The 24037-nt window shown below is 40.0% G+C and overlaps 3 protein-coding genes across 8 annotated transcripts in view; 1 reads left to right on the forward strand and 2 right to left on the reverse strand.

Annotated features, from left to right (window-relative positions):
• The window catches only part of LOC109856554 (proline-rich protein 36-like), a 129549-nt gene extending 127932 nt beyond the window's left edge, over positions 1-1617 (reverse strand). Inside the window, exon 1 of the mRNA XM_020431940.1 lies at positions 1426-1617. Within this exon, the coding sequence (XP_020287529.1) occupies positions 1426-1440 (15 nt within the window). The 5' untranslated portion in view covers positions 1441-1617. The remainder of the gene's footprint in view (positions 1-1425) is intronic.
• Positions 1618-1813: 196 nt separating this feature from the next.
• LOC109856566 (transmembrane protein 230) lies at positions 1814-23971 on the forward strand. Of its 4 annotated transcripts, none has more exons than XM_020431972.1 (4): positions 1814-2134; positions 22810-22922; positions 23086-23208; positions 23365-23971. In XM_020431972.1, the coding sequence occupies exons 1-4, from the start codon at positions 2068-2070 to the stop codon at positions 23500-23502; spliced, it is 441 nt and encodes a 146-aa protein (XP_020287561.1). In that variant the 5' UTR covers positions 1814-2067; the 3' UTR covers positions 23503-23971. The 4 variants fall into 4 exon arrangements, with proteins under 4 accessions (XP_020287561.1, XP_020287564.1, XP_020287565.1 ...); XM_020431975.1 differs by lacking the exon at positions 1814-2134 and adding an exon at positions 21279-21437; XM_020431976.1 differs by lacking the exon at positions 1814-2134 and adding an exon at positions 21448-21736.
• LOC109856564 lies at positions 3609-18796 on the reverse strand. Of its 3 annotated transcripts, none has more exons than XM_020431971.1 (5): positions 18506-18796; positions 15383-15500; positions 9576-9692; positions 7791-8287; positions 3609-7663 (listed from the first exon to the last, which is right to left on the reverse strand). In XM_020431971.1, exons 2-5 carry the CDS (start codon positions 15491-15493, stop codon positions 7195-7197), a joined length of 1194 nt encoding a protein of 397 aa, XP_020287560.1. In that variant the 5' UTR covers positions 15494-15500; positions 18506-18796; the 3' UTR covers positions 3609-7194. The 3 variants fall into 3 exon arrangements, with proteins under 3 accessions (XP_020287560.1, XP_020287559.1, XP_020287558.1); XM_020431970.1 differs by lacking the exon at positions 18506-18796 and adding an exon at positions 18233-18329; XM_020431969.1 differs by lacking the exon at positions 18506-18796 and adding an exon at positions 17472-17830.
• Positions 23972-24037: the final 66 nt, after the last annotated feature.

Below are 24037 nucleotides of genomic sequence, written 5' to 3' on the forward strand. Positions count from 1 at the left end.
AGGAGTTTGCGCGCACGACAAGAAAACTCACGGACGCGGCAATAACACTCTTCCGTCTTTTTGCCGATGAACTTTCTTCGCGGACTGTACGTATACCTTTTTCGGACGGAGCACTACGAAAACATTTTTTTTCCCACCTCCCCCGCTAGCGCCACCGTGTAGCCGCGATTTTGTTCGCGAGATGATCTTAAAAGCTTTGAAATTGGATTCGCGTATACGCACTCGCCGTATGGCGCACACGAAACACAACGATATTCTCTCGCTGTAATAACAACGTAACCGTTTATCGATTCGATTCCCCGGACGTGTATATGACGGATAACGCCACCGTCGCTTGTCTCTATTGTTTTTTTCTTGATTGTTATTTTATTTTCTTATTCATCGCGTAAAACGCATTTATTTGTCGCGATAAGACGCGATATCAAATTCAGAGAAAACTGCTTGTTCGGGAGCAAAGGAGATAGGGATCGGAAAACAATGCAATTTCTCATTAAATAGTCGTTAGGACAATGCGAGTTGAGGTAGCTGCGTTAAATCGGGTTAAGGCACATCTATAAATACCTCACTAACTCAGAATGAGAGGGAGAGAGAGGGAGAACGCGGTGCAGAGGAGACTCGGTCGAGTGCGAAAGAGACGGAGGAGGTTAGAGAGAGAGGTACAAAATGTGGTTGGCAGAACGAAGAACGCGAAAGACAAACGGAGAAAGATATAAGTGGAAAGAGTAAGAGAGAGAGAGAGAGAGAAAAGTACTGGGACTGATAGAGAGAGGGAGCAAAAGGCATAGTCGGCGGGAGACGCGCGAGAGATAAGGACGAAACTATAAACTTGACAAAGAAGATCGAAAATAAAACTAAGATGAATACGAGGATACATACGATGATGGCTTTAAAAAAGGAGAGAGAGAGAGGGAGAGAGACGAGGAATAAGAAAAGTAGTCTATTTAATAATGTAGCATATTGAAGATAAATACAATGGCATTCGTCGCCAGATGTCTAATATCTTACACGATCATCTCTTCTCCCAACGGTTACCCCTTCCTCGCTCTTCTCCCCCTCCCACTCTCCTACTCGTCAACACGCTGTCACTTCTGCATTACGGCCGAGCGAGTATTCGCCGAGGTAAATCTGATGGTTATAGGAAGGGAGAGGGTTGAGGAGGGGGTGGGAGAACATGGGCAAAAGGGGAAGAAGGGGTCAACGAGAGCGCGGAGCAGTGATTAAAATAAAATAAAAAAAAATAAAATAAAAAATAAAATAAAATAAAAATTAGAAACAAGGAAAAACAGAAGAAGAGAGCATTAAGCGCGAAATTTGTTTGCGGGACGTCGCATTTTAATAACAAAACACTGAGATACTCGCGCTCTGATATGATGATGTATATATTTAAACACAACTAAAAAAACCCGGCGTTTCGTTAAAACTCACCTCTATCTTTTCCATTTCTTTGCCGCACAAGTGTCACTCACTATTTCCACAGTCATCTAGGATCCCTTGACGCACACACACACTTACGGCACATAGTGCGCGGATTATATATCACGAGCTTTTACCCGCGGTGTGCGTGTATATCAGAAGCGATATAGGTTTGACGCGCGCGGACCAGCGACTCAGCGGTGCGGCGCACGCCGCTGTCCCATCAAGACTACTTTGTATTTACTCTAATTATGTGACGTCACGGATACACTGCTCGCCCCACCAGGGCGCAACGGAGGTGACCGAGCGCGGCCGAGCGCGGCCGAGTCCTGCGCGAGAGGCCGAGTCGGCGGCGCGCATGGCGCGTCGTTCAGTTCGCCAACCAGTTCACCTGTCGTTTCGTCGCCACGGACGCGAGTGGCGGTCCCTTGCAGTCGTTCGCAATCTCTCGCGGTCGTTGCATGAACATGCGTCGCGCGGCGCGTCGTGTTACTCCGATTTCCCCGAGCGTCGTGTGTGTACATCTCTCTCGTAACCGCTAACTGCAAGTTTCGCGAGGACATTGTCAGCGATGACGATCGGTATTCAGTGTTAGTCAGGATATATCCTTGCGTGGGAAAATCGCGTGACGTTTTGCGACCTCCGCCGCTCCGAATGACGGAACATTTTTCGAGAACATGGAGGCGACGGGGATCCTCGAAGAATGTTCGCGACGACCCAAGTGAGTGCGACTTACTTCGTATCGTTTCTTGCAAAGTGCACTCCGCGTTTTTCACGATTTGAAATTTAAATTCGTTATTAGAGCTGTTTTGTGTATGTGTCTTTCGTCGTTAACTCACCGTTTTAAGTGCTGCGAAACGTCAGTGTGGTGACAAATTTGAAACCGTGATTGACGTAGCGACGACTACGCGTGTGTACTTATAGCCTTTCTTTAGACGAAACTACACCCGATTCTGTGAAACTACACGTATTTACAAGTAAAGCAAGCGATGACGCGAAATTGACGTGTGTGAGACGATTAACACGTTAAATTAATTCGCATTTGACTGATTCCAACCACATGTTTGATCAATTGATCAGTTTTTTTTTTTTTTTTTTTGTATATTTTGTCGTATGACTCTTGAGATAAACAATCAGCGCTGCAATTTAAGAGAAGACGCGTTTCTTGTTGTTTGCGTGCGAAAAATCCTAATTGGTGCGAGTACGTGTACTAGGATTTGAGAACACGAGGATTACTACGAAAGTGTGTATGATGCTCGTTGTTTGTCAATTGTTAAAAAAAGCTTCGAATTTGAAAGGAAAAACACATTTCCTCTTTTCAAAATGTGCTGTTGCATATTCGAGTTCAAGTAGTGACTAAAGTTGTTTGCCTATATCGCGCGGTATTGACACGAGGTGTGTGTATTTCTATACACTTTTTTATGGCATAAAAAAAAAAAAAAGAAAACAAAGTCTGAAGCAATATTAAATAATAGTGTTTGAGATAAATCAACATTTTTCTTTTATCAAGTGCGTTTTGTCTGATGATTTATTTAGTTTTGAGTGTGTTCGCAAGATAAATTAATATTTTGCAGGAAATGTCTCTCTGTTTGTCTGTCTGCTGCTTGCGTGTGCGTGTGTGTTTGTGTGTGTGTGTGTGTGTGCGCGCGCGCAAAGTTAATTATTTACAAGTGCTGTGTGAATAAGCAATGTGAATGAATGAATGTATAGCGAATCAAAACGCATAATAAACGACACTATAGTTGAAAAATCGTATTTGTTTGTTCCATTTATTTTTATCCAAAGCTCTTGTCTCCAGTATTCCACAATTAATCCATTTCTCACAAAACTATTCGATATTCTCTCGCATTGGTTTCTTCCTCACGCTCTCGTAAAGATTTTGTGTGTACGCCTACTAGTTGAGTTGTGAACCAAAAAAAAAACAAACAAAAAAAAAAGAAAATACTACAGAAGATTATCAAACGTTATTTCTCTCTTCCGCGTAATCGCTCTCTGTAAACGTAAACAAATAAATTCAGAGAAACAATGTTTTATACACACTCGCGATACACACTTACTTCGCTTTGTGTTTCTTTTCTTTTTTCGTGCGACTTTCATAGATCATACAGGGCTGAGGTTTTAGACGGTAGTGTTTTCTTTTTGTTTGTCCTAGACGAAGATCTCTTTTATACTTTTTTTTTTGTTTTGTTGCAATAGAAAGCAACGTGCAATAGAAGAAGAAAGGAAGATAGAGAAGGGAATAATTATTGTATAGTGTATTTACAATATACGTAGTATTGGGACGCCTCTTGGGGGAGGGGCGGACTTTTTTTTAGGCCTAATTCGCGAGATACACACACTGGTTTAAAACAGCGCTAGAATTAGCAATACTACAGGCTGGTTTATTTAGTAGTAGTGTTGTATAGTAATAAGTTCGTTGTTGCTCTTGTTCGTGCTTTCGGAATAAAATTTCCGTGACTTTTTTTTCTCATAGCTTTGACAGTGTGGGCAAAAACAGGTGCGCGCCGGCAGGTGTAAGTGTGGATGTGGTTTTTGTTTGTTTTTTTTTTTTTTTTTTGAATGTTTTCTCTTAAGAAGTGGATTCGCGAAGAGTCTTTGAAGAGGCAAAGAGGTGATTGTTCCGTCAGACACGCGTAAGTTCCTATCAACAATTACTCGTATCGATGACGTTGTGCGTATATACAAAAAAATCTCAAGAGGAAAATTTAATTAATTGAATATTTCACCGCTGAAGCCTTGCGATAACACACAGGTTGAAGAGGTATTTTTTTGTGTTTTCTTACGTCCAGAGGTACAAATCTACTAGCGAGGCGAAACAAAACCTCGATCGTCTTACAATACGCACGAAATCACGTGCGTAACAATGTACCTATTCTCGTGGATTTGGTTTTTGTTAACCCTGTTGTAAAATTAAATAGCGCAGTTTACGAAAAACTACACGACCGCAATTGCGCAAGAGAGTCCCACTTCACTTTCTAATTTACGTCGCGAGTCATCGAGAAAAAAGAGGCACGTGCAACGTGGTCAAGAGTCACTTTCTCGCGCTCCGTGTCGCTCCGGGTCGCGCGCGATAACGAAAAAAAATATGAATATATCCACCGCACACACTCGAGTTGTTTTATTAACGCGATTACGTATGCGTGATTGAGAGTTTTTCTCACGACGGCCGATCTCTCTTCAACCTTTGTGCTCGCAAGCGCCACTCGAGCTTGAACACAAGATCGCTTAATTCGTAATTAATATCGAATCCATAAAACTATTGGCAGATCAGGAAATAATACTTATGCTAGTTTGATTCACTTGAATTTGTTCGCAAATATCAGAAAAACGGAAATGAAGTGTGTTATACGAAAATAGAGATTGTGTTTACACGGATTGTCATCATACATCGTTTCGATCGAATAAATTTTCACGACTAACGCGAAATATGTGTATGTGTACGTGTGTGTGTGTGTGTGTATGTGTAATTAAATCTCTCTTCGTCCGATCGGATATGGAAATCTCGGGGAGGATAAAACGTAACGCGCAAAAACCGATAAACGCATTCATCAAATTGTGAAGCGCACGGACTGGTAACAACGATTGATTCTCACCTAGACTAAAGTTTTTTTTTTCTTTTATCTTGGTGCCACGACCGGGTGTAAGTGGAGATTGAGTAAAGTATCACAGCTGGCCCCCCGGTGTTATAATAGTAAAATGAAAAATAAACGAGATGAATTTTTTCGGGGGGAGGGGAAGGAATGGAGGGGGCCTTAAGAGTTTTGCACGCTCGTTCCGACTCCGTCCTCGCTCGGAATCGATTCTCCCTTACGCGTTTTACCCGTCTTGTATAGTTTGTTGATAAATCGTCTATGAAACGTAGAAAAAATTATACAAATAGTAGCTATTCTAAAATCTCAGGTCTTCCCGAAGACGGAGTCGACGAACTGACTAGACTCCCTTTGTTTTTGTTTTTTTTTGCGCGGTATTTATATATCGTACGTATAATCGTGTTATTATATTATCAATAATAATAATATTAATCTCACGCCGTGCGTTGCGCGCGTTCGTTAATATTATCATTATTACTAACTCGCGCACGCTCTCTAACGTAATTGCTGTGACGGTGTACATGAGAGTTTCTGCGGGAAATTGCGGTAAGTGCATTCGGAAATATCTTATGATTACGAAGCACAAAGCGTTTTATCTATAAAATATCTGTAATTTGTAAATTATGACGTAACGTACACGTATGCAAATTGAAAAATGTAAAAGATTAGTAGTGTGTCGGCGGGAGAGAAATTGTTTCTTTTTTCTCTTTTTTTTTTTTATCAAAACCGGCTTCTCCACAAGCTTCATCTACGCGGATATCTACACCGACACAGCAAGTTACTTCTATCTTATATTCGATAAAAGCGTGACGAGATCGCACGAGGCTTCGTAAATTTTCTCTCGACATTCTATTTTACACGCGAAAATAATAATCACAGTTCGACTCGTCCCGCAGATTTTTAATTGATGGAAGATAATCAATCGGTTTTGTTTTTTGTTTTTTTTGAAATGTCGAATTCAGAGTTCCGCAAATTCATAAAAACGGAACAGTCAGATCTAAATCAACAGAGTTTTTTATATTCATACGCTTTGAATAGCTAAACATTGATACAGGAATAATGTATGAAACACTGATATAGAATTTATAATAAATATATATCACATACAAATAATAATAATAAATACGTGTCACATATACACCTGATCCACAGCAATTTATCCTTTATGGACAAATGTTATGGCGAAATAAATGAAACAATGTACACGCATAGACACGTAAACAGCTAACCATTGTACATGCGACAATTTTTTTTCTCATTTACGATTGTATTTAGAAATATCTGAATATATTAAACAGATACATTTTCCTGAACGCAACGTTATAACGAATCACCGACAACATTGACAATTTTAATTTTTTAAATTATACATAGAAAGAACAACACTTGTGACTCGAATAGACTTCACAATGAGATGTAACATTATCAACTCAAAGATCCGAGAGCTCTTTGATATATCGTCCAATTTTCATGTCGTTTCGAAAAGACTATGATATGAGTAAATCGTGCGAAGAATTTTTTTTTATTTTTTATTTTTTTTTACGATTCTTCGTACGCAAATTGAAGCCTCGCACGAACGTGCGTTTTTTTAAATGTCAAAATCTCTTAAAATATTTTCTATCTTTGACTTTTTCTTTGTTTTGTTTTTATCGCTCGAAGAAGGCGCTGCGCTCTCCTCTCACATAATATAAATCTATATATTTGCCGTTTAAAACTCTATTTAAACGCAATGTTACTTGTGCTGGATTTTTTAAACATTAGAGGGAATGTGTGTATAGCAAATGTATTTCCGACAATATGTAATTCGAAGATAAATATGTATTACGTCGTCAAGTAATACCGGAAAGCGCAATTCACAGAAGAACGTTATCACCTATGAACTGATAGTGGTTTGGTTTTTTTTTTCTTTTTTTTTTTTATCGAACTCTGAGCAGATACAGCCGTATCAGCCGTATCTAGAAAAGATACACAGCACAAGAGAAAGAGAGAGAAAGAGAGAGAGAGAAAGAGAGAGTTCTGGGTACGATTCCTGAGTAGATTCCGTGCTCAAGAGACTCCCTTTCACGATTTACTTAAGCACTTCGCTGCCTCCACACGGCGAAGAGCGTATCTTCGAGCAAATAAAACGTGAATTATGGACCGTCACGCGCGCACACGCGCGCGTTTATCGCGTAAACGCACGCTATAAAATTTATTCGTCGTTGCCACCCGTCGTTTCCGCCACGCAGTCTTCCTCGACTTCCGCCGCATCGTCAGCCGCTGCCGTGTCGTCCGCGACGTCTGTTCTCTCCTCGGATTGCTCCTCGATAGTCTCGAGAACTTCTTCCTCATTGGCATCCTCTTCCTTCTTCTCCTCCTCCTCCTCCTCTTCCGTTCCTGCGGGATCTTGTATCGTTTTCCCGTTTTCTTTCTGATCGCTCAAGGCCGTTATGACCCTTTGCTCGATGGTGAGCTGCCTAACGGCGTTCTCCAAATTATCCCTGAGAACGTTCGCGTCGTTGTCGTTCTCCTGCCACGTGGCGGGCGTGAAGATCATACGAACGATCTGATAAAGCTGTCTGAAGCCGAGTTTTTTATACAGACTGTGACTGGCCTTATTTTCTGGACGTATCACTACGAACGGGAAATATCCTCTGTCGGCTACTTTTTTTGTCAGGTACCTGAAATTCCGAACGCACATCTCTGTAGTATATGTATTTCGGCGTGTAATAGTAGCGAAATATAAGTACAATAAGCGATATATTGTTATTTGTTGCAAAAGAAACAAACACGCCAAGCCTTCTTTACCTTGCTAGCTTCGTCCCATAACCTTTCCTACGATGTTCCGGCTTGGTTTGCATGGAGAACATGGCTCCGTAATAGGACTGGACCATCCAAGCGGCCAGACTACCCTTCGCGAACACACCGGCCGCGGGCAGAGTGTTAATAAGCCGGAGAAAGAGCTCATGGCATTCCATGTCGTTCGCCGGATACAACTCGTGGATGCCCTCGGCGTGTTCGGCCTTGAGTGGCCGCACCTGGACGTCGGAATCCTCATCACCCGGATCCTCGCTCTTCTCGTCGTCGAACAACTCGCACGCACAAACATCGCCCACGACCGTCTCGATGGTGCCCATGCCTTCGTAAAGACGCGTCAGTTCCTCGGCGATGTCGTAGTGAACGAAATTAATATACAAAGGTCTCGACCAGTCTATCAGAATGTCCTCCTCCCGTAGAAGACGCAGCAGCTCCAACCGATCGTTCGGACAGAAGACACCGACGCTCTCGTACAACAAACCGTGCGGCTGAAAGCACAAAGAAGACGCGATTAGCATTAAGAACAATAGATACATTGTGCGTATTAAAAACAATAATAATAATAATAATGAGAACAATGATAATAATGCGTAGCGTAAACGAGATGTTTTATTTTAAAGAATCACAGGTTGTCGCAGCTTCGGTGGTTTGTACGAGTGATGGTTTTTAGCGAGTTTTTTTTTTTTTTTGAGATCACAATGTGAGTTTAGATCGTGCGTCTCGACACACACGCTAGCTAGTGTGTGACACGTGCTTCAAACCTCCTTCATGTCGAACGACGACAGAGATTATAATCTGCGTTTGCACTCTTGGTGTTTATCGTTCGTGTCGAAAAACATCTCGCACGCGGAATAACACCGCTTAATACGGCACGAATCCGAGCGGGTAATCAACGCGGCGGTGAGCACTAAATGTCAAAGGACACGTCGTAATTCTCGCCGTCGTGACAGCTTGATATTCCTTGCGTTACGCGAACCTAATAAGCGACAGTGGACGCTGAATTTATGACAAGCTGCCGAGGATTGTACAGTGTACCCGCGCGTAGATTGGGTAATTAACCATAAAGCACCGTCAAAATATCATTCCGAATGGAGCGAATTGGACGGTTGGCATTAAGAAAGTCGCGATTCGCGCCAGCCCGACGATAACGAGAAGCGCGAGGGAGTCAAACGAAACGTCTGGCGAATAGCCAGGTCTATAGGAGAGATATAGGTCAACTCATCCTCGACTGAGAAACGATCGGAAGTACAAGTAACGAGTTTCCAGTATTTATACGGCGGTGAAGAGATATATGTTTTTTCGTTAACACGCGACATATTCGCGAATTAACGATTCCTCGAAGCGAGTGAGTCAGATGGTTCTGTCGAATAACTCGCTCCTTCCAATTAGCTACATACGTAGCTCGTTGCCAAGGAAAAAAAACACATCGCGAAAAACACATGACACTGAATTGAGAAATAAATTGGATGAGTTTGAGATCGACCCGATAATCCTACGTGGTGTCTCCGTGTACGAGTTACTGGTGGAAATCTCTTGTTTTTTTCTGTTTAAAATTAAAGAAGTTTGAAACGTGTGTGTGTATGTATGTGTGTGTGTGTGTGTGTGTATGCGTGGGTGGACAATTTTTTCTAGGAACGGAAATGTAGTTGGAAAAGTACACGGGAAATGTCGTCTAAAGTAAAACATCGTTAGAAAGGTGAATTCTTGTTGAAGATTTTATCGTGCCGATTTCGTCCATAAGTTCGAGTTCATGGCAGAAATTTAATTTGTACTTACAGATAACGTCATTCCGGGAAAGTGCAGGCAGATTGCATCCTCGGGCCAATCGTTAGCCACGTAGAAATGGAATTCCCAGACCCTGTCTTGCATATAAGTATGCACAGTCTGATGAAACTGCAAAAATATTTATAATATTTATAAAAGAAATTATATAAACATGCACGGCACAGAGAGCGTGTACAGATCGACGCAGAAAAATATTTTACAAAAGAGAATTTATTTGTTTAATTTTTATGGAACGGAGGAAAAAAAACGTGAGTTTTACGATAGAAAAGCAAATCCATATATGCTTTTAACTTTATAACAGGGATGTTTTTACGTCACCAATTATTTAGGCTCAGCTTGCTCGAGCCGAACGACGTTACAGCTTAATGTGTGTCAAGAATATTTTTTTCTGAATCTCACAGATCAAAGCTTTAGCAACGGTGTCTTTTAAAACGAGAGATATTCGTAAAAAAAAAAGCGCTACAAAAGAGAGAAGAATCTAGTCAAAGGCCGTTCCAAGTCCATTGAATTGCAAAATATCACTAACTTAATGCATCACTTTTAATGTTTTTTTTTTGTTTTTATTTTTTTAAAATTTAATATCTCGAAATCTTCGCTTTTAAAAGTGTTAAAATTCGCGGGAAAAAGTTGACTTGTAATAGTTTTGAAAAAAAAGGAATGTTTATTTTTGTTTTGAGCGAAAATTTTATTTGCGAAAATAACAATGCACTTATACAAGACAACCTGCATATTTGTGTCGCATTCAAGAGAATCTCTTAACTGGATAATGGGTGAAAATAACGAATAAACGATGCATGCATAAATCTCACCCCAGAAATAGTATAATAGAGTCCGAGTAGTCAGGGTTAGATCGATAAGAGTGTAACTGCAATCTCGCACGATAGCTTTCGACTTTCCGAATTATCAAGTTGACGTCAAAGGCGCGGATAATTATATGTCGTGGATTATTTTTATACGAATCTACCGGTTTGTACGAAAGGTTATATGAAATGGTTTCGTGAACGTCTGATATTTGAAACACGTGCACATAATAACGTATATACAAAAACTTTACATGACATGCGCGCGGACGTCTTAATTTTATCAGAAAAAAGAAAACAGTTATAAATAATAGAAACGCTCGCTTTTTGTTCTCAGCAGCAATAAAACGTAACAACCCCTTTGAAGTGCATGTTTTCTTTCAAAGGCTGATAACTTCGTTATCAGCCCAGCACCCGCAGGCATTTTTAAATAAAGAGAACACGCGGAAAATTCTATACGATGACATTATTCGCGGAAATTTTCTTATTTAACTATTGTGTACCAACACACAACGTGACCCGAAGAGAAAGAGAAAGAGAAACGCGTAGCGCTATATATACATCCACCTTTTATCGATTCGAGGGCAATTCGCCTTAAAAACTTCTTTCTGTGACGCGACCGTCTTACTTTTTTTTCAGAAAAAGAAATAACACTATTTCTAAGTTTAATTTACTAAGAGCTTAGGAGAAAAGACCATGAAAGAAAACAAAAGAGAAATCGTAAAATTTCGTCTATTCTTCGATATCACAAAACGCTTCTGTATGCGTACTGCGTTTTACGAGGCGCATACGAAAGCGTTCACGCGCTCGAGAGAATCGCTTTATGCGAGAGAACCATAAACAAACCGCAGAGGTTAACGACGATATGGTAATCGTGTCACAGACCGTTGCGCGGAGTCATTATTCCACGCGTGTAAATCGGCAAATATAGGCTGACGAAAGAAAGATCCGCGATTTTTTTCAAAACTCGCGCTTAATGAGAAGTTTGTCGAGACATTTAAAATTCTTGCTCATTTTTAATCCATTCTTTTAGTCCATTTATTTTCAAAATATTCGTTTTTAGAAGCGTCCAAATTTGCGGCAAAGAGCGACTTGTAATAATCTGTTTCGAAAAAAAGGATGTTTATATTTTGTTAAAAAATATTTAAAGCTACTTTGTCGATGCACTTTGATGTTCTGTGAAGTGCGACATTTTAAATAAATTAAAGATTTTTCGAAAAAATTAAAATCAATTAATAAATCAATAAAATTTGTGAGAAGGTGCAATAATAATAATAATAATAATAATACAGATTTTCTTGAGTGTATTTTCTCGCGCGAGTTTGCAGGGGATTAACGTATGGAATTAATTTATGACATACATAATGAGGCAAATATTAAGTCATTTCGATCTTATCAGAACTCGCTGCATTATTCACGGTCCGGTTTGCTCTGACACATCAAAATCCGGCTTTCTTTTGAACCGGAGCTTCTGACTCGGAGCATTGTCTAGATTCCCATCTTATCGATACCGCCGACCCCCTCATCGCGATTTTCCCCGATAAGTAGCGCGGCTCGTGCTCCGCTCACATACGTCTCTTCCCGAAGAATCGTTAAAGGTGATGGAGCGCGCGAATCGAGGGAATAACGTATCAATTTCTCCCCACGCTCTTTTTTTTTTTTTTTTTTTTTTTAATCATCTCTCGCGTGTGCTCCACGACGAAGTGCGCGCGCGAGACGTTGCATGCGTCCGGTTTGAAACGCTCCCCTATGCACACGTCCGCATTCGTGAGCGATCCGAAGGAATTAAACGGCGACGGTCGTGTCGTAACTCCATTAGGATCGAGCCGGCACGAAAACGACGAGGTGCGCGCAGGTCGTACGGCGCAACGTTTATTCCGGAATAAACCGCGGACACAAAACCGGTCCTCTGTGCACGTACGAGCAGCAGCGAAAAGGTATTTTCTCTACCAGAGGGGAGAGGGGTCAAGGTCGTATTCCTGACGCACACGTAACAGACGCCGCGTGCTTTTTCGTCGCGCCGCGAAATCGATGCACTTTGCATGCGAAGTTCGCCGATGATCGACCGCGACATTCCGCGCGGCGATACCGATCGCGCCGATATTCCACGCACGGCGAATATTTTCGTGCGATACCTTGTTTTCCTTTGTCTCGTTGCGAATGAATACCATACGCGATTGCCCACCGCGCCCACGTTGTTTTTCTCTATAAATAATTCGTTGAACACGCGATTGATTCGCCCGGCTGTGTTGATCGGTCTGCTACGCGATCTCTTTCCTCGCGCGGAAAAACACACAGCGGGACAGTCATCCGTTCAATTGAACAATATCCCCTTTGCGGCGCGCGATTCTCTCTCGCGACGATTGAAACACAATCTACCACTTTCGTATAGAAAACGTGTGCTCTTCTCGCGTCCGTAAAACGAAAATAGTCCGGATTTTCATTGACGTGACCGTTTACGTAATCGAATCGATAAAATATTGATAACGTGAACTCCGTCATCTCTTTTCACAAAATATACGATAGGCTTTTCCACTTTACAATGCGATTTCAATATTGATAATAACGTCACAGTCGCGCGATATTTTTCGAATCTGACATTATATCGACATCGAGGCGTACGGATTAATTTACGATATCGGAGAGACTTCTAATATCGTCAAAAGTAGCGGATGTTTGTAGAGTCGCGAGGTCACGTGATCGGCACTGCGGCGATTGGCGAATAACATCGCGGCGACGGCGACGACGACGACGACGACGACGACGTGTGCAAGCGGCGACCCTGGCCTTGATTCCGGAACACCTTGCGTTCGCTTTTTCGATTAAGGGTTAGCGTGGTCGCGCGTCATAATGTTGACCCCCGTAATAACGCCGGCAAATAGAACTCTTTTCGGCTTAATAATATCTTCAGCGTGTGAGCACAAAGTGAATTGCAAGCGCGAACTTCGCTTTAATCCTCGTTCGAAATTGCGGATGATCGTTGTCGGTGATTTTCCAAAGCAAGTTCGCAGAAAAAAATTGTTTTGAAAGTCGTTGTTTTTTTTTTATGAAATAAAAATACACGGCTATTTAACGAACTCAATCAATCGGCTCGACGGGCAGTTACAGACGCGTTTTGAATTAATGATCGTGCGCCGCGCGGCACAATGAATCGAATGATCGTACAAATATTCGGACAGTCTGTTGTAACGTTGCAACATCAGCGTGTTATTTATATGCGACGCGCGAATGATTCATAACGATGTGTACGTACATACGTACGCAATGTGCGTTTAGCACGCTCGATTTTGAACTCCGATCCTTCGTGTGCAATTCCATTGCGCTTCAGAGTCAGGTTGCGATGCGTTGCTCGGTCGTCGTTTCCAGATGACGTAAATCTTATCAACGATACGCGATGCAGTTGGTCCCTCGTGACGATGAGCGAGCCTCTCCGTGTTTGCGATAACGCGCGTTTCTCTCGTGAAATGATCAAATGAGAGATGCTAAAAATTACAGGGGAAAAAAAAAAAAATAGAAACCAGAGAAATTCAATTATCGTTTTCTCTTCGCTCATGCGTATTTTCTCCGAAAGATTTGCGTTTTATTCCGAAAGACTAGACAAATACATACATATCACTTATCGCGTTCGCCTTGCGTGAACATCCGTTTTATCTGAGAATATCACATTGAGTAAAACGTGGGGGAGGAGGCGCCGCGCGCGGGAGAACAAAAGAGTGAGTTTATTACAAGGACTCTGCAATTGTGTTTCGACATCGCGAACGACATTGCATCTTTCTCTGTGGCTCTTTAATTACATTATCGATTGGCAAAATGTAATCGTTTAGTCCACCTTTATTGTCTCTCGCGGAGATCGGTCGTTTGCAGACTAAACGACGGCACGCTGATTTGCATGCCAGATGAAGTGATTAACTAGCTCGCAGGATACACAAGCAAACACACATGGCGGTGTCAGCTTTCCCTCTCGGTGGATTATTTTTACGCGCTTGTAATATATGAAATATTCTGTAAACTCTTCTGTAACAGCCTCTCTCTCTCTCTCTCTCTCACGTTGTTTCGACGACGCGATTTTACGTGAGATAGAAAAATCGCGACTCGCTAAATTAACTGTGTACAATATATTGGCTGTTTTATTTACCGTCGTCGTGATTAACAATTCTAGCAGAAACATTATATGTGCATAGCACAGCGCTACATGTGTATATAGATATTTTCCCCTATCGCTATCCTCTCCCTCCGTTGTACCTCGCAGAGAGATCTCGGAAACTTCTACCTTTATTCCGCGCCGTAATATCTTTTTTCACCTTTTTGGATCAACATCAAATTAAAAGTTGACGACGCTTTAGCGTTTCCGTATCGACAAAAAAAAATAGTATACTGCTGGTTTATTTTTAATTTACTGTTTCTTTCGTGTCGAACGGAGGAAAAATGTGACGCGCGCTCCAAAGTTCAGATATAAGATTACGAGGAGATATTGAGATATAAATAAACAATTTACTTTCGCACGCGCGCGCATAAAAGATCCATACTTCCGAAAGCTTGATTTCTTATTTAACGCGTTCGCGCCAAGAGAAAAACGTTCGTTACATATCTCGTGCCAAAGTTTTTTTGATGAGTCACACATATAATAGCGAGCGCGTTAATAAATAAAAATATTACATATATGTATATTTTATAATAATATTTTAATCTGTTATTTTTCTATATATAATATATACTATATATAATATTTATAATATATATATATAATATATATAATATTTTCTTCTGTTATTTTTTTCTATTAATAATTTTTCTATTACCACGTAAGTAAAAACGAAGATTACGTGACATTTGTATAATTAATAGTAATTTGTATAATTAGCAGAAAGAATGTGAATAACAAAGAAAAATGTCACTTCCTCCTGATTGCAATAATAAAATAATCATATGTACATAAGATATGTAAATGTAGATAAAATACCAAGGATAGAATAATATCGCATAGATAATTGTACGTACCTTCAAGGAGTTAGGCAAGTATTCTGTAAGAAAGTCCAAAAGTTTCGACAGCTCCTCTTCCGCGAGTAAACGAAAATTCCGGCCTCGTTCTATTGCTTCCGGGCACTCCATGCTGAAACTAATTACCAAGAGATTAATAATCGAGTGGCGCGTAAACATCCAATTCCGCTTACAAATGACAACTTTGAAAACAACGCGTTGGCAACAAACAACGAAATTGATTTTGCCAAAACAAAACAGAAGAGAAACAAAGATCTCTCTCTCTCTCTCTTGGTGGTATTTTGATGTAACTACACTTTCAATGCGTGAAGAATTAATATCTACACGTGTAATTACATTCTCAAGGACGTTAAGCCGTTTGTTCATGTCGCTTTGAAAACTTACGTAAACAATCTCGCGCAATTATATTAATGAAAGCACGCGACACGTTATCTCCATGCGGGTTTCGATTTTCGTAGATTGTTCGTCGATGTATATCTCAACGAAATATTTACGTATAGACGTAATCGCAAATCGCGAGCAATTTGACGAGTTTAGCGTTAATGCGGCGTTATTAGAAGCGGTAATTTAAACAGCTAGAATTTTTTCAAGGTCCAGGTTGTTGCGTGCGGTTGAATTTACTGCAGTCTGACTAAATTCTAATCCCTACTGGAAGCCAGTTTTTATACCGGCTAAACGACTATAAACTACTGACAATATTGTTATATGAGTCACGAGAAGTGATATAATCCATTCAATATCGCATCGCGTTAGTATTGATCGAAATTTCGAGTTTAAAATAAAAAATGTATTATAAAATATCGAAGGAAAAGAAAAGTTATTGAAAGTCAAGATGTGTTTTTTTATACATTATCTACGAGGAAACATTGATTGATTGATTGATTGATTGAAGTTTTATTTATATTGCTCTGGGAAAATTTTTTTTTAATGCAAAAATTACAAAATTACAAAAAAGTATACAAAAATATAATAAAATGAAAAATAAATTTTATAAACAAGTATAAATAAGTATGACAAAAAGAAAAAAAATAAAAATTAAAAAAGAGAAAAATAGAAAAATAAAAACTAGAAACTTAAAAAGACAGAGATATATCTAAACTACAGAATTAAAAACGTATATAAATTTAATTAAATCTAAAGAACTCTCATCAAATTAAAAAAAAAATGAAATAAAAAGCGTATAATTACTGGCGCATAAATAACAGTAAGTTTGTATGCGTTTGCAAATTTATCTTTAACTTGCAAATCATTAAAAAGCCTCTTTCTCATTAACTCGAAATAACTATTAGACTGGAAGATCGTTCTTTATCCGTTTTTATTTTCATTATAGACGCTCTACAGCGATATTTCAGAGTTCAGTATAAATAACCAGTATTATATTGACTTATCGCATTGACATTCTCTTTTTTTTTTAGTTCGACGTCCTTAATGGAAGAACGAGAATATGCTCTCACAAACGCGGAAGAAAATCAGCGACAATATTTATACAGTTATCGCGATGTGGGTCAGCGTAACCTTCGTAAAATTTCCTTGAACCGTAAGGCTTCCTGCGTTTCCATACAACGCGCGCGATTTTAGATTTGGTGGATTATCGGAACATACGATACCGATTCTCGAATTGTGATATACTCCATAATGTTGCACAAGCTAAAAAACCTAGATATTCGCGTTTGTGCGGAAGGTGTACAAAAAAAAAAAAAAACAAAAAAAAAACAAAATCGTTTTGCGCGGATCGAAAAGAAATATGTGTGTCGAAGAGTGTACGTGTAATTCGCCATGTTTTATTGAAATAAAGTGTTCATTACCGCTGCGCGCATCATATTACGTTCTCTCGTACAAATTCGCGTCGAATAAAACGTTGGAAAAATTACAACACGCGAGTATAATAAAGTAATGCGTGAATATTCTGATTGGTGTGTCGTGCGTTCTTGCGAATTGACGATTTATTCGATTTTGTGCGCGAAAAGCGCATACAAACTTGAATAATTCAATAGACGAGAAAAATTGAACAATTTGCACAATACCAGTTCGTAATAAATAATTCACTTATTCATTCCGGGAAAATCAGCGTCGTTGCTCACATACCTACCTACGCGATTTTGCGATGCAAACAATGTGATAAAAATGCATCCTATCATCGATGTCATCGGCACTTATCTTCTTACGCTTTTTCTTTTTATCGACAATCATATCTCACTTCTTTCAAGAGCTTCGTCGTTTGCCTTAGACGCGCACAAAAATTGCGTAGCATCTTTCAGTGTGTCAAACGAGATAAAATTGCTCTCAAGAAATTTTATTCGTGTCTTCTATCCTGTATATAACTTTATTCGTCGAGAATTGAAGAAGCAAGAGGCCCGTGTTCTCACCACGCACTTATTTTGTCGCGTGACAAATGCGTGTTCGTTTATTTCTATTTTTTTTTTCTAATCTATACAGGTATACAGGCGACACGAACGCTGTGAACATACACAATTTTTTTTTTTTTTTTTTTTGCTTTTTTATACTGGCACACGTTTATCGATGAAAAAGTGAGACGAGAATACGGGATCCGTGAGTTCGCTCTCGGTGAAAGTGAGCACTTGTCACGGTAATCGCTGAGTTATGATTAAACTGTGTTCGAAAATAAAGGAGCGCATTCCTCGAAGTCGTAACACGCATTGTGTGTGTGCGTGTGTGTGTGTATGTGTGTGTAACGAGGGTGATTAACCGATACTTTCACAGGGGAAATGTGTGAATTACGTTTGCGTGAAACGGTCCGTCGAGAGCGATCGCCATCGGACAAGACGGACGAACCGGTGTGTACGCACACTTACGCGTTTCGAGAAGTTGCGCATATTTGTATATACGTACGTATTCTTGCGATATGTGTACCCGCCGGTAAGTACAACACACAGAAACCGCAGACGTACGACGGTCGTCTGACAGTCGATCATGCAATTTTCCGCAATCCTCGTCTCGAAGCCCGAAGTTAAACTGCGATCCGTTCCGGATGCGCTTTTGTACATCCTCGCGTCGCGCGCGCGCGCGCGCGCACTATATCTGCGTCTTGAATAATTTTGCATATATCTCGCGTATAAATTCGCGCGATACATACATGTATGATGATGCGCTTAATCGATTTACCTGAACGAACGGGAGGCTGTCGTTCGTGCACGTCGTGTGTGGATCCTCCTCCTCCTCCTCTCCTCCTCCTCGAGAGGAGGATGACAACGAGGTTCGTAACGCTCGGGATCACACGCAAATTGATCACACTGAGTTTTAACCCGATTGATCGTTGCGCGCTCGCCCTTCGTGCAAACCACCGGTGGTTGCGACGACGTACGTACGATGTGTGCGAAACGAAGCGCGAGGGTGCGAGAGAATGGTCGCGGGCTGTTGTCAAGGGGTAGTTTCAACGGTGGAGAGGCACCCACCCTCGCTGCCCCCTGAACCCGCACTGCCGCCCCTGGGCCACCGTCGCCTTCCATGCACCGAACGCCGACGAGACGACATCGCGCAGGCGTCGCGACGCCGACAGTGCCGCGATTCAAACCCGCGGCGCCCTTGGAAGATCCGCCACGGCAGGGCCGTGATGACGTAGTCAAGCACTTCGGGGACAGCTGAGTTGGCCTCTCCCTCAAGCTGTCGCACCTATCGAGAGAAGTGACAGCGCTCTCGTGAACAAACGATTTTTTGTTCTTTTATTTTACACGAGAACGATGTACACAAGAACGACCGCCGTGTGTGTTACGCAAAGCGGACCGAAGCGGTTCGTAATTGTAGGTACGAAGGTGGTTCCAAAGGGGATCGTTAAAAGCGGCGCGCACACGAATGTCAAGTTCACGTCGGAGTAGTCTTACTATCAGACAAATGGAATTTACGGAGCGATTTCGACGCGATTCCGATTCGGACGATAAAACATATCCGCGAAGTAATAAGCGAGTAAACCGCGATTTGGATGTTATCGCGAGAGGAGCGAGAGGAGCGTAGTTAATCAATTAGAAAAAAAATTATGAAATATTATAATTTAGAAAAATAACACGAGAGAGAGATTGGATATGATACGGCAATATAATTTCCAAACTCCGGAGCGATAAACTGGACGAAGTTTTTTCGTTGCGCTACGAAATCTCCGCATTGCCTCCACTCCTGAAAAAGTTCACGTAGTTGCAGCAGGGAGAAGTCCGGGATTGCAGAACTTGCTTGTCGCATACGCGTCACAAGTTCATGACAAATTGCCGACACAGTTTCAGAAATAACCAATTGCAATTCGACGCTTAAACAACTGACACGTCTTCGTATCTAAAATGAAATCACTTATGATCACGTGGAAATATAATTTGCGATTGATTACGTTGATTGTATTGTTTAAGCGACACCACGTAATTTAACGTGGTTATACGTGTGTACAGCACTCGAGTGAAAATTCTGCGTGAGTGAGAAGCCACGACGGCCAATGAATTTCAAATGTATTACGTTTCGTACGCGGCTTGGGAATTATTCAACGTGGCGTTTTTATTTAAACGTAGAAGACACGATTAATCGTGCTTACGCTTATCCCGACAGGTACTAAAATAAACACCAATTTTCCCTGTCAGTTGCAAGAAGTCATTAAAGATAAGGAAAAAAAGAAAAACAAACAAACAAGTCGTGTAATATTGAATCCAGGAATAATATTAGAAGATTAATTTTAGAACTATTTTTGTTTTTTTTTTTTTTGCGCGCGCTACTCATATGAATTTATGCGACGCACGTGTGCTTTAATGAATAAATTAATCAAAAGTATTTATATATGCGCGCGCGAAAAAGAAAAGCGCAGCAAATGCGGCGCGCAATTAATATCTCGCTTAGCAAAACAACGTGTTTTCTATTACGTATTTCATAGTTCGAAGCTTTATTATGTGCTTTATTATCTCTTCGTTTTACGCGCAAATCCTTGCACTCGTCAGAATCTCAACTGCGTAGTAAATTTTCTCGTAAAGCAAAATAGGAAGATAAATGGCCGTGCGCGTAAATTCCTTTAATAACTAAGCGCGGTCATTTCGAAATTGATGTCTTCGACACATTTAAGTCGACATAAGAGCCGTTTATTTATCAAGTTCATTAATTAAATTCTCGTCGTTTTATGTATCTCGCGCGACTTGCACGAAGAAAGAGAGAGAGAGAACGTCTCTTATTCGCGCCCACCCTCTCCTTTTTGTCTTTTAATTGCTAGCTTCTGGCGTACTGTCGTAAGTTGTCTAACCAAGGCAGTGAGCGCACAAGAGACAACAATGCGCTTCATGCACGTGAAGCTCGTGCTACGAGCGCTGTTGTCACACGAGATATAGCCGGAAGAAATTCTACGATGCGGAGTCACGAAACGCCCGCTAAAGCGTATACGCCGTTTCAAAACCATTATCTGATTTTATATCTGCATAATTTAGCAGCGATAAAGGCAAATGTGAGTATATATATATATATATATATATAGTGTTTTGTTTTTTAACCAGAATACCTCGCGTCTTTTTAATCGAACAATCGAGCGAGATAAAAGTAAATTTTGTTCGTAAGAAAATTCAAACTCGAACTTTTACTCGTGAGAAAACTCGATTCGCTTCAGCGAATGCGTGCGAGCGTATGCTTAATTATTTCTAGTATTCAATTTCTTACGTAAAGAAATGGATTTAAAAAAGGAATTGAGGCGTGTCGCGATATTATAAGATGACTACAAAATTGCGAGGATAGTCCTTGATCTCATCAATGATTCTCTTTCACATTTATCTTCCGTGTAGATATAATTGTGCTCAACTACACGCATACACACACACACACACACACATGCACGCAAGCACGCACTGGGGTGCTTACTGCGCATCACCGGGGTGCGATCCACCCTCGCGCACCCTCCAACGGCACTGTCATCAACGTCGCGACGCAGGCAACGGGTGCAGCCTCCTCTTGTTTCCGCCAGATCGATCGCCGTCTGACTGACAGGCGAAATCGCGAAAAAGTCTCAAGGCTATCAGTCTGCTATGTCAACGTGCGGCACGTGTGACGTCGAACGCTATGCCAGGCTATCGGAACTTCATATTCGGTACGACTGAATCCGAGAAACGAGAAATTTGTTAGCAATCGCACGACGTCGTTATAACCTTCCGAATCAGTGAGTGATGGAGTTAGGAGGAGTGTCATCCGCGTGTCCCCAACAATATTTTCGTTACGCATTCGACCACTTGACTGCTTGCGAGTCTTGACGTGTGACGCTTCTTCGCAAAAATAAAGCGTGATGAGACGAAGTTGCATAACGAAGCTGCATGCTATATAGTTGATATTTGCGATCGATCGATTGTGCCAAGGAGAAAATCAGAATTCCGCTAGGATCGGTCCATGTTGGTGTGTTTGTTTTATATCTAAGAATTATGAAGTTGTGAGAAGTTTTTTTTAATTCGCACTCTCGATCTTACAAGTACGCGGCTTTATTATTGTTCCATTCGATGGTCAGGTTTTCCTGCAGGAAAACCGATTGAATCGAGAGTTGTTTGTTTGCAGGAAGAGAAACTTCTCCATTACTTATTTAGATGTCTTATTCAGGTATATACGATATTCTACTGTAAGCAAGAAGTCTTGTAATATGTGTCTTTTTTTTTAACTTTTACACGACTCTGTCTCTGATTGACATGTGTCAATTGCATCGGACAGTTGAGCAATTTGTAATTATGCGTTGATTATTTAACAATTTTCCTCGCACACCTGTGTTCAGTTTGTTATTCGATTACTTATTATTTTGTGTTTTTTAAATACCGAAAAATTTTTGCACTCATCTCGTTTGATTCTCCCGCGTGGTTTCAAGTAGTTCACATTTTTCTGTCCAGAAAGCAGCACTGAACGTAGATAAATCAGCGCCATCTCTGAACAATTTATCGAACATTTTTATGTCATATGTGTATACAAAATTTTCTTGTCACTCGTGAACAATAGCACCGTGTACAAAGTTTTATATTTTTATTGTTCTGCGCTCTTAACTAGAAATTATGAGACACAGAATGGCGTATGGACTAGTTTAAAAGGTCCACTGAGCCACAATCATACCAAACCAACTATTTTTATCGTTTTGACAAAGTATAGAACAAATTTATTTACACACGAGCATGTGACATGTATTCAACGCACCAATATGAGCTCCACGAGATAACCGATGGTAATAAGGATATGCTTACTTTTCTATTCAATGTGTATTCAGTGGGAGTTTTATCTCTCTCTTTTATCAAATATAACACCGTGTTAAACATAGAGACAGAACACTTTTGGGAAGAGAACCGATCAAGATTCTATACTTTTCGATAATATCTTATTATTGTGTATTCACTGATCACAATTTCACAATTTGTTTGTTTCAAGTTGACATTGCAAACATTCAAACGTAGGCAGGTAAAAACACATTTAAACATGTATTTGTTTTGTTTCAGACTACATTCATAAGGCGGGCATGTGCAGAAAGAAAGTTCGGAGTGACAGACAATTTGACAACGTGGATTACACACAACTTACGGAAACCGATAATGGTTTCTTTGACTCTCAAGTGAGTGAAAGGAATTTATATAAATTCTCAGCGTTAAGCATAAAAATTACATGTGACGTTACACTCCTCAATGAAATCGTCTTCATATATTTGTTATATTTTATTTGTGGCAGGAAACAATTTTTTCACACATGTATCTATTTAAGGATATTATTTTTATTAGTTTGTAGGCCCACCGGTGAAAATACCATGGAAAGCCATCACATTAGCAGCTCTTCTCTTTGTTGGAGGGACTGTTATGCTTATTATAGGAAGCTTGATTGTGAGCGGACACATTGATTCGAAAGTAAGATCTTTCATTATTATATAATTTGTATTTTGTGTAGTATCTTGTAATATCAAGTGTGAAGTATAATAAGAAAACTGTCAAAATATATTACTTAATATTTTTAATACTTACGTACCACATATGAGATACATTGTTGAAATTATTCTCTTGCAGTATTCAGATCGAATGTGGCCAGTGATAATTTTGGGAGCCTTGATGTTTATACCTGGGGCTTATCATATGAGGGTGGCTATTTTAGCGTATCAGAAAGTACCTGGCTATTCGTTTGATGATATACCTGAGTTTGATTAAATATTTATGTATATATATATACATATGCACATATAGTACTTACTTATATTAACACATTTGTGTATTGTATTTCTTTACATGAATTTAGTAGAAAACCCATTTGTGCATAGATAAAATCACATATATGAAAACACATATATATATATATAATATATATAAAAAGGAAATAATATTTCTTATTTTATATTGAAGCATTTATATGTTTAGATGTGTGAATTCTGTTTGTGAAGATGTTATATATTCTATGAATATAGTAAAATATATTGTTCCTATTTTATAAATTTATCTAAAATTTATATATGCAGAAACACAGTTTTGCAGCATGCAAAATGCTGATATTTCATGTGATTAAAATAGAAGGATACATTTTTACAGCTTGTAACAGTTATCCCTGTTTGCGTTCTTTTGTAAACCATCTTTTTTACATAAATGTGTATTAAGGAAGACATTTGATCATTATAAAAAAAAACATGATAAATATATGTGTGTATATTTTCAATGTAAAATTTATCTGTACTTACAAAATTAAAGGACA

This window comes from Pseudomyrmex gracilis, unplaced genomic scaffold (genome assembly GCF_002006095.1).
Source record: "Pseudomyrmex gracilis isolate BER0280 unplaced genomic scaffold, ASM200609v1 scaffold_123, whole genome shotgun sequence".
NCBI lineage: Eukaryota > Metazoa > Arthropoda > Insecta > Hymenoptera > Formicidae > Pseudomyrmex > Pseudomyrmex gracilis.

What these genes read in the sequence shown, in the direction of transcription:
- LOC109856566 (XM_020431972.1), top strand. Translation starts at nt 2,068, where the DNA reads ATGACGGAACATTTTTCGAGAACATGGAGGCGACGGGGATCCTCGAAG. An exon ending in GAATGTTCGCGACGACCCAA is followed by an intron (nt 2,135 to 22,809) that starts GTGAGTGCGACT and finishes GTTTTGTTTCAG; the next exon opens with ACTACATTCATAAGGCGGGC. An exon ending in GCGGACACATTGATTCGAAA is followed by an intron (nt 23,209 to 23,364) that starts GTAAGATCTTTC and finishes ATTCTCTTGCAG; the next exon opens with TATTCAGATCGAATGTGGCC.
- LOC109856564 (XM_020431969.1), bottom strand. Translation starts at nt 17,572, where the DNA reads ATGATTGTCGATAAAAAGAAAAAGCGTAAGAAGATAAGTGCCGATGAC. An exon ending in TGCATCGCAAAATCGCGTAG is followed by an intron (nt 15,501 to 17,471) that starts GTAGGTATGTGA and finishes CTTGGTAATTAG; the next exon opens with TTTCAGCATGGAGTGCCCGG. An exon ending in ACTTGCCTAACTCCTTGAAG is followed by an intron (nt 9,693 to 15,382) that starts GTACGTACAATT and finishes ATATTTTTGCAG; the next exon opens with TTTCATCAGACTGTGCATAC.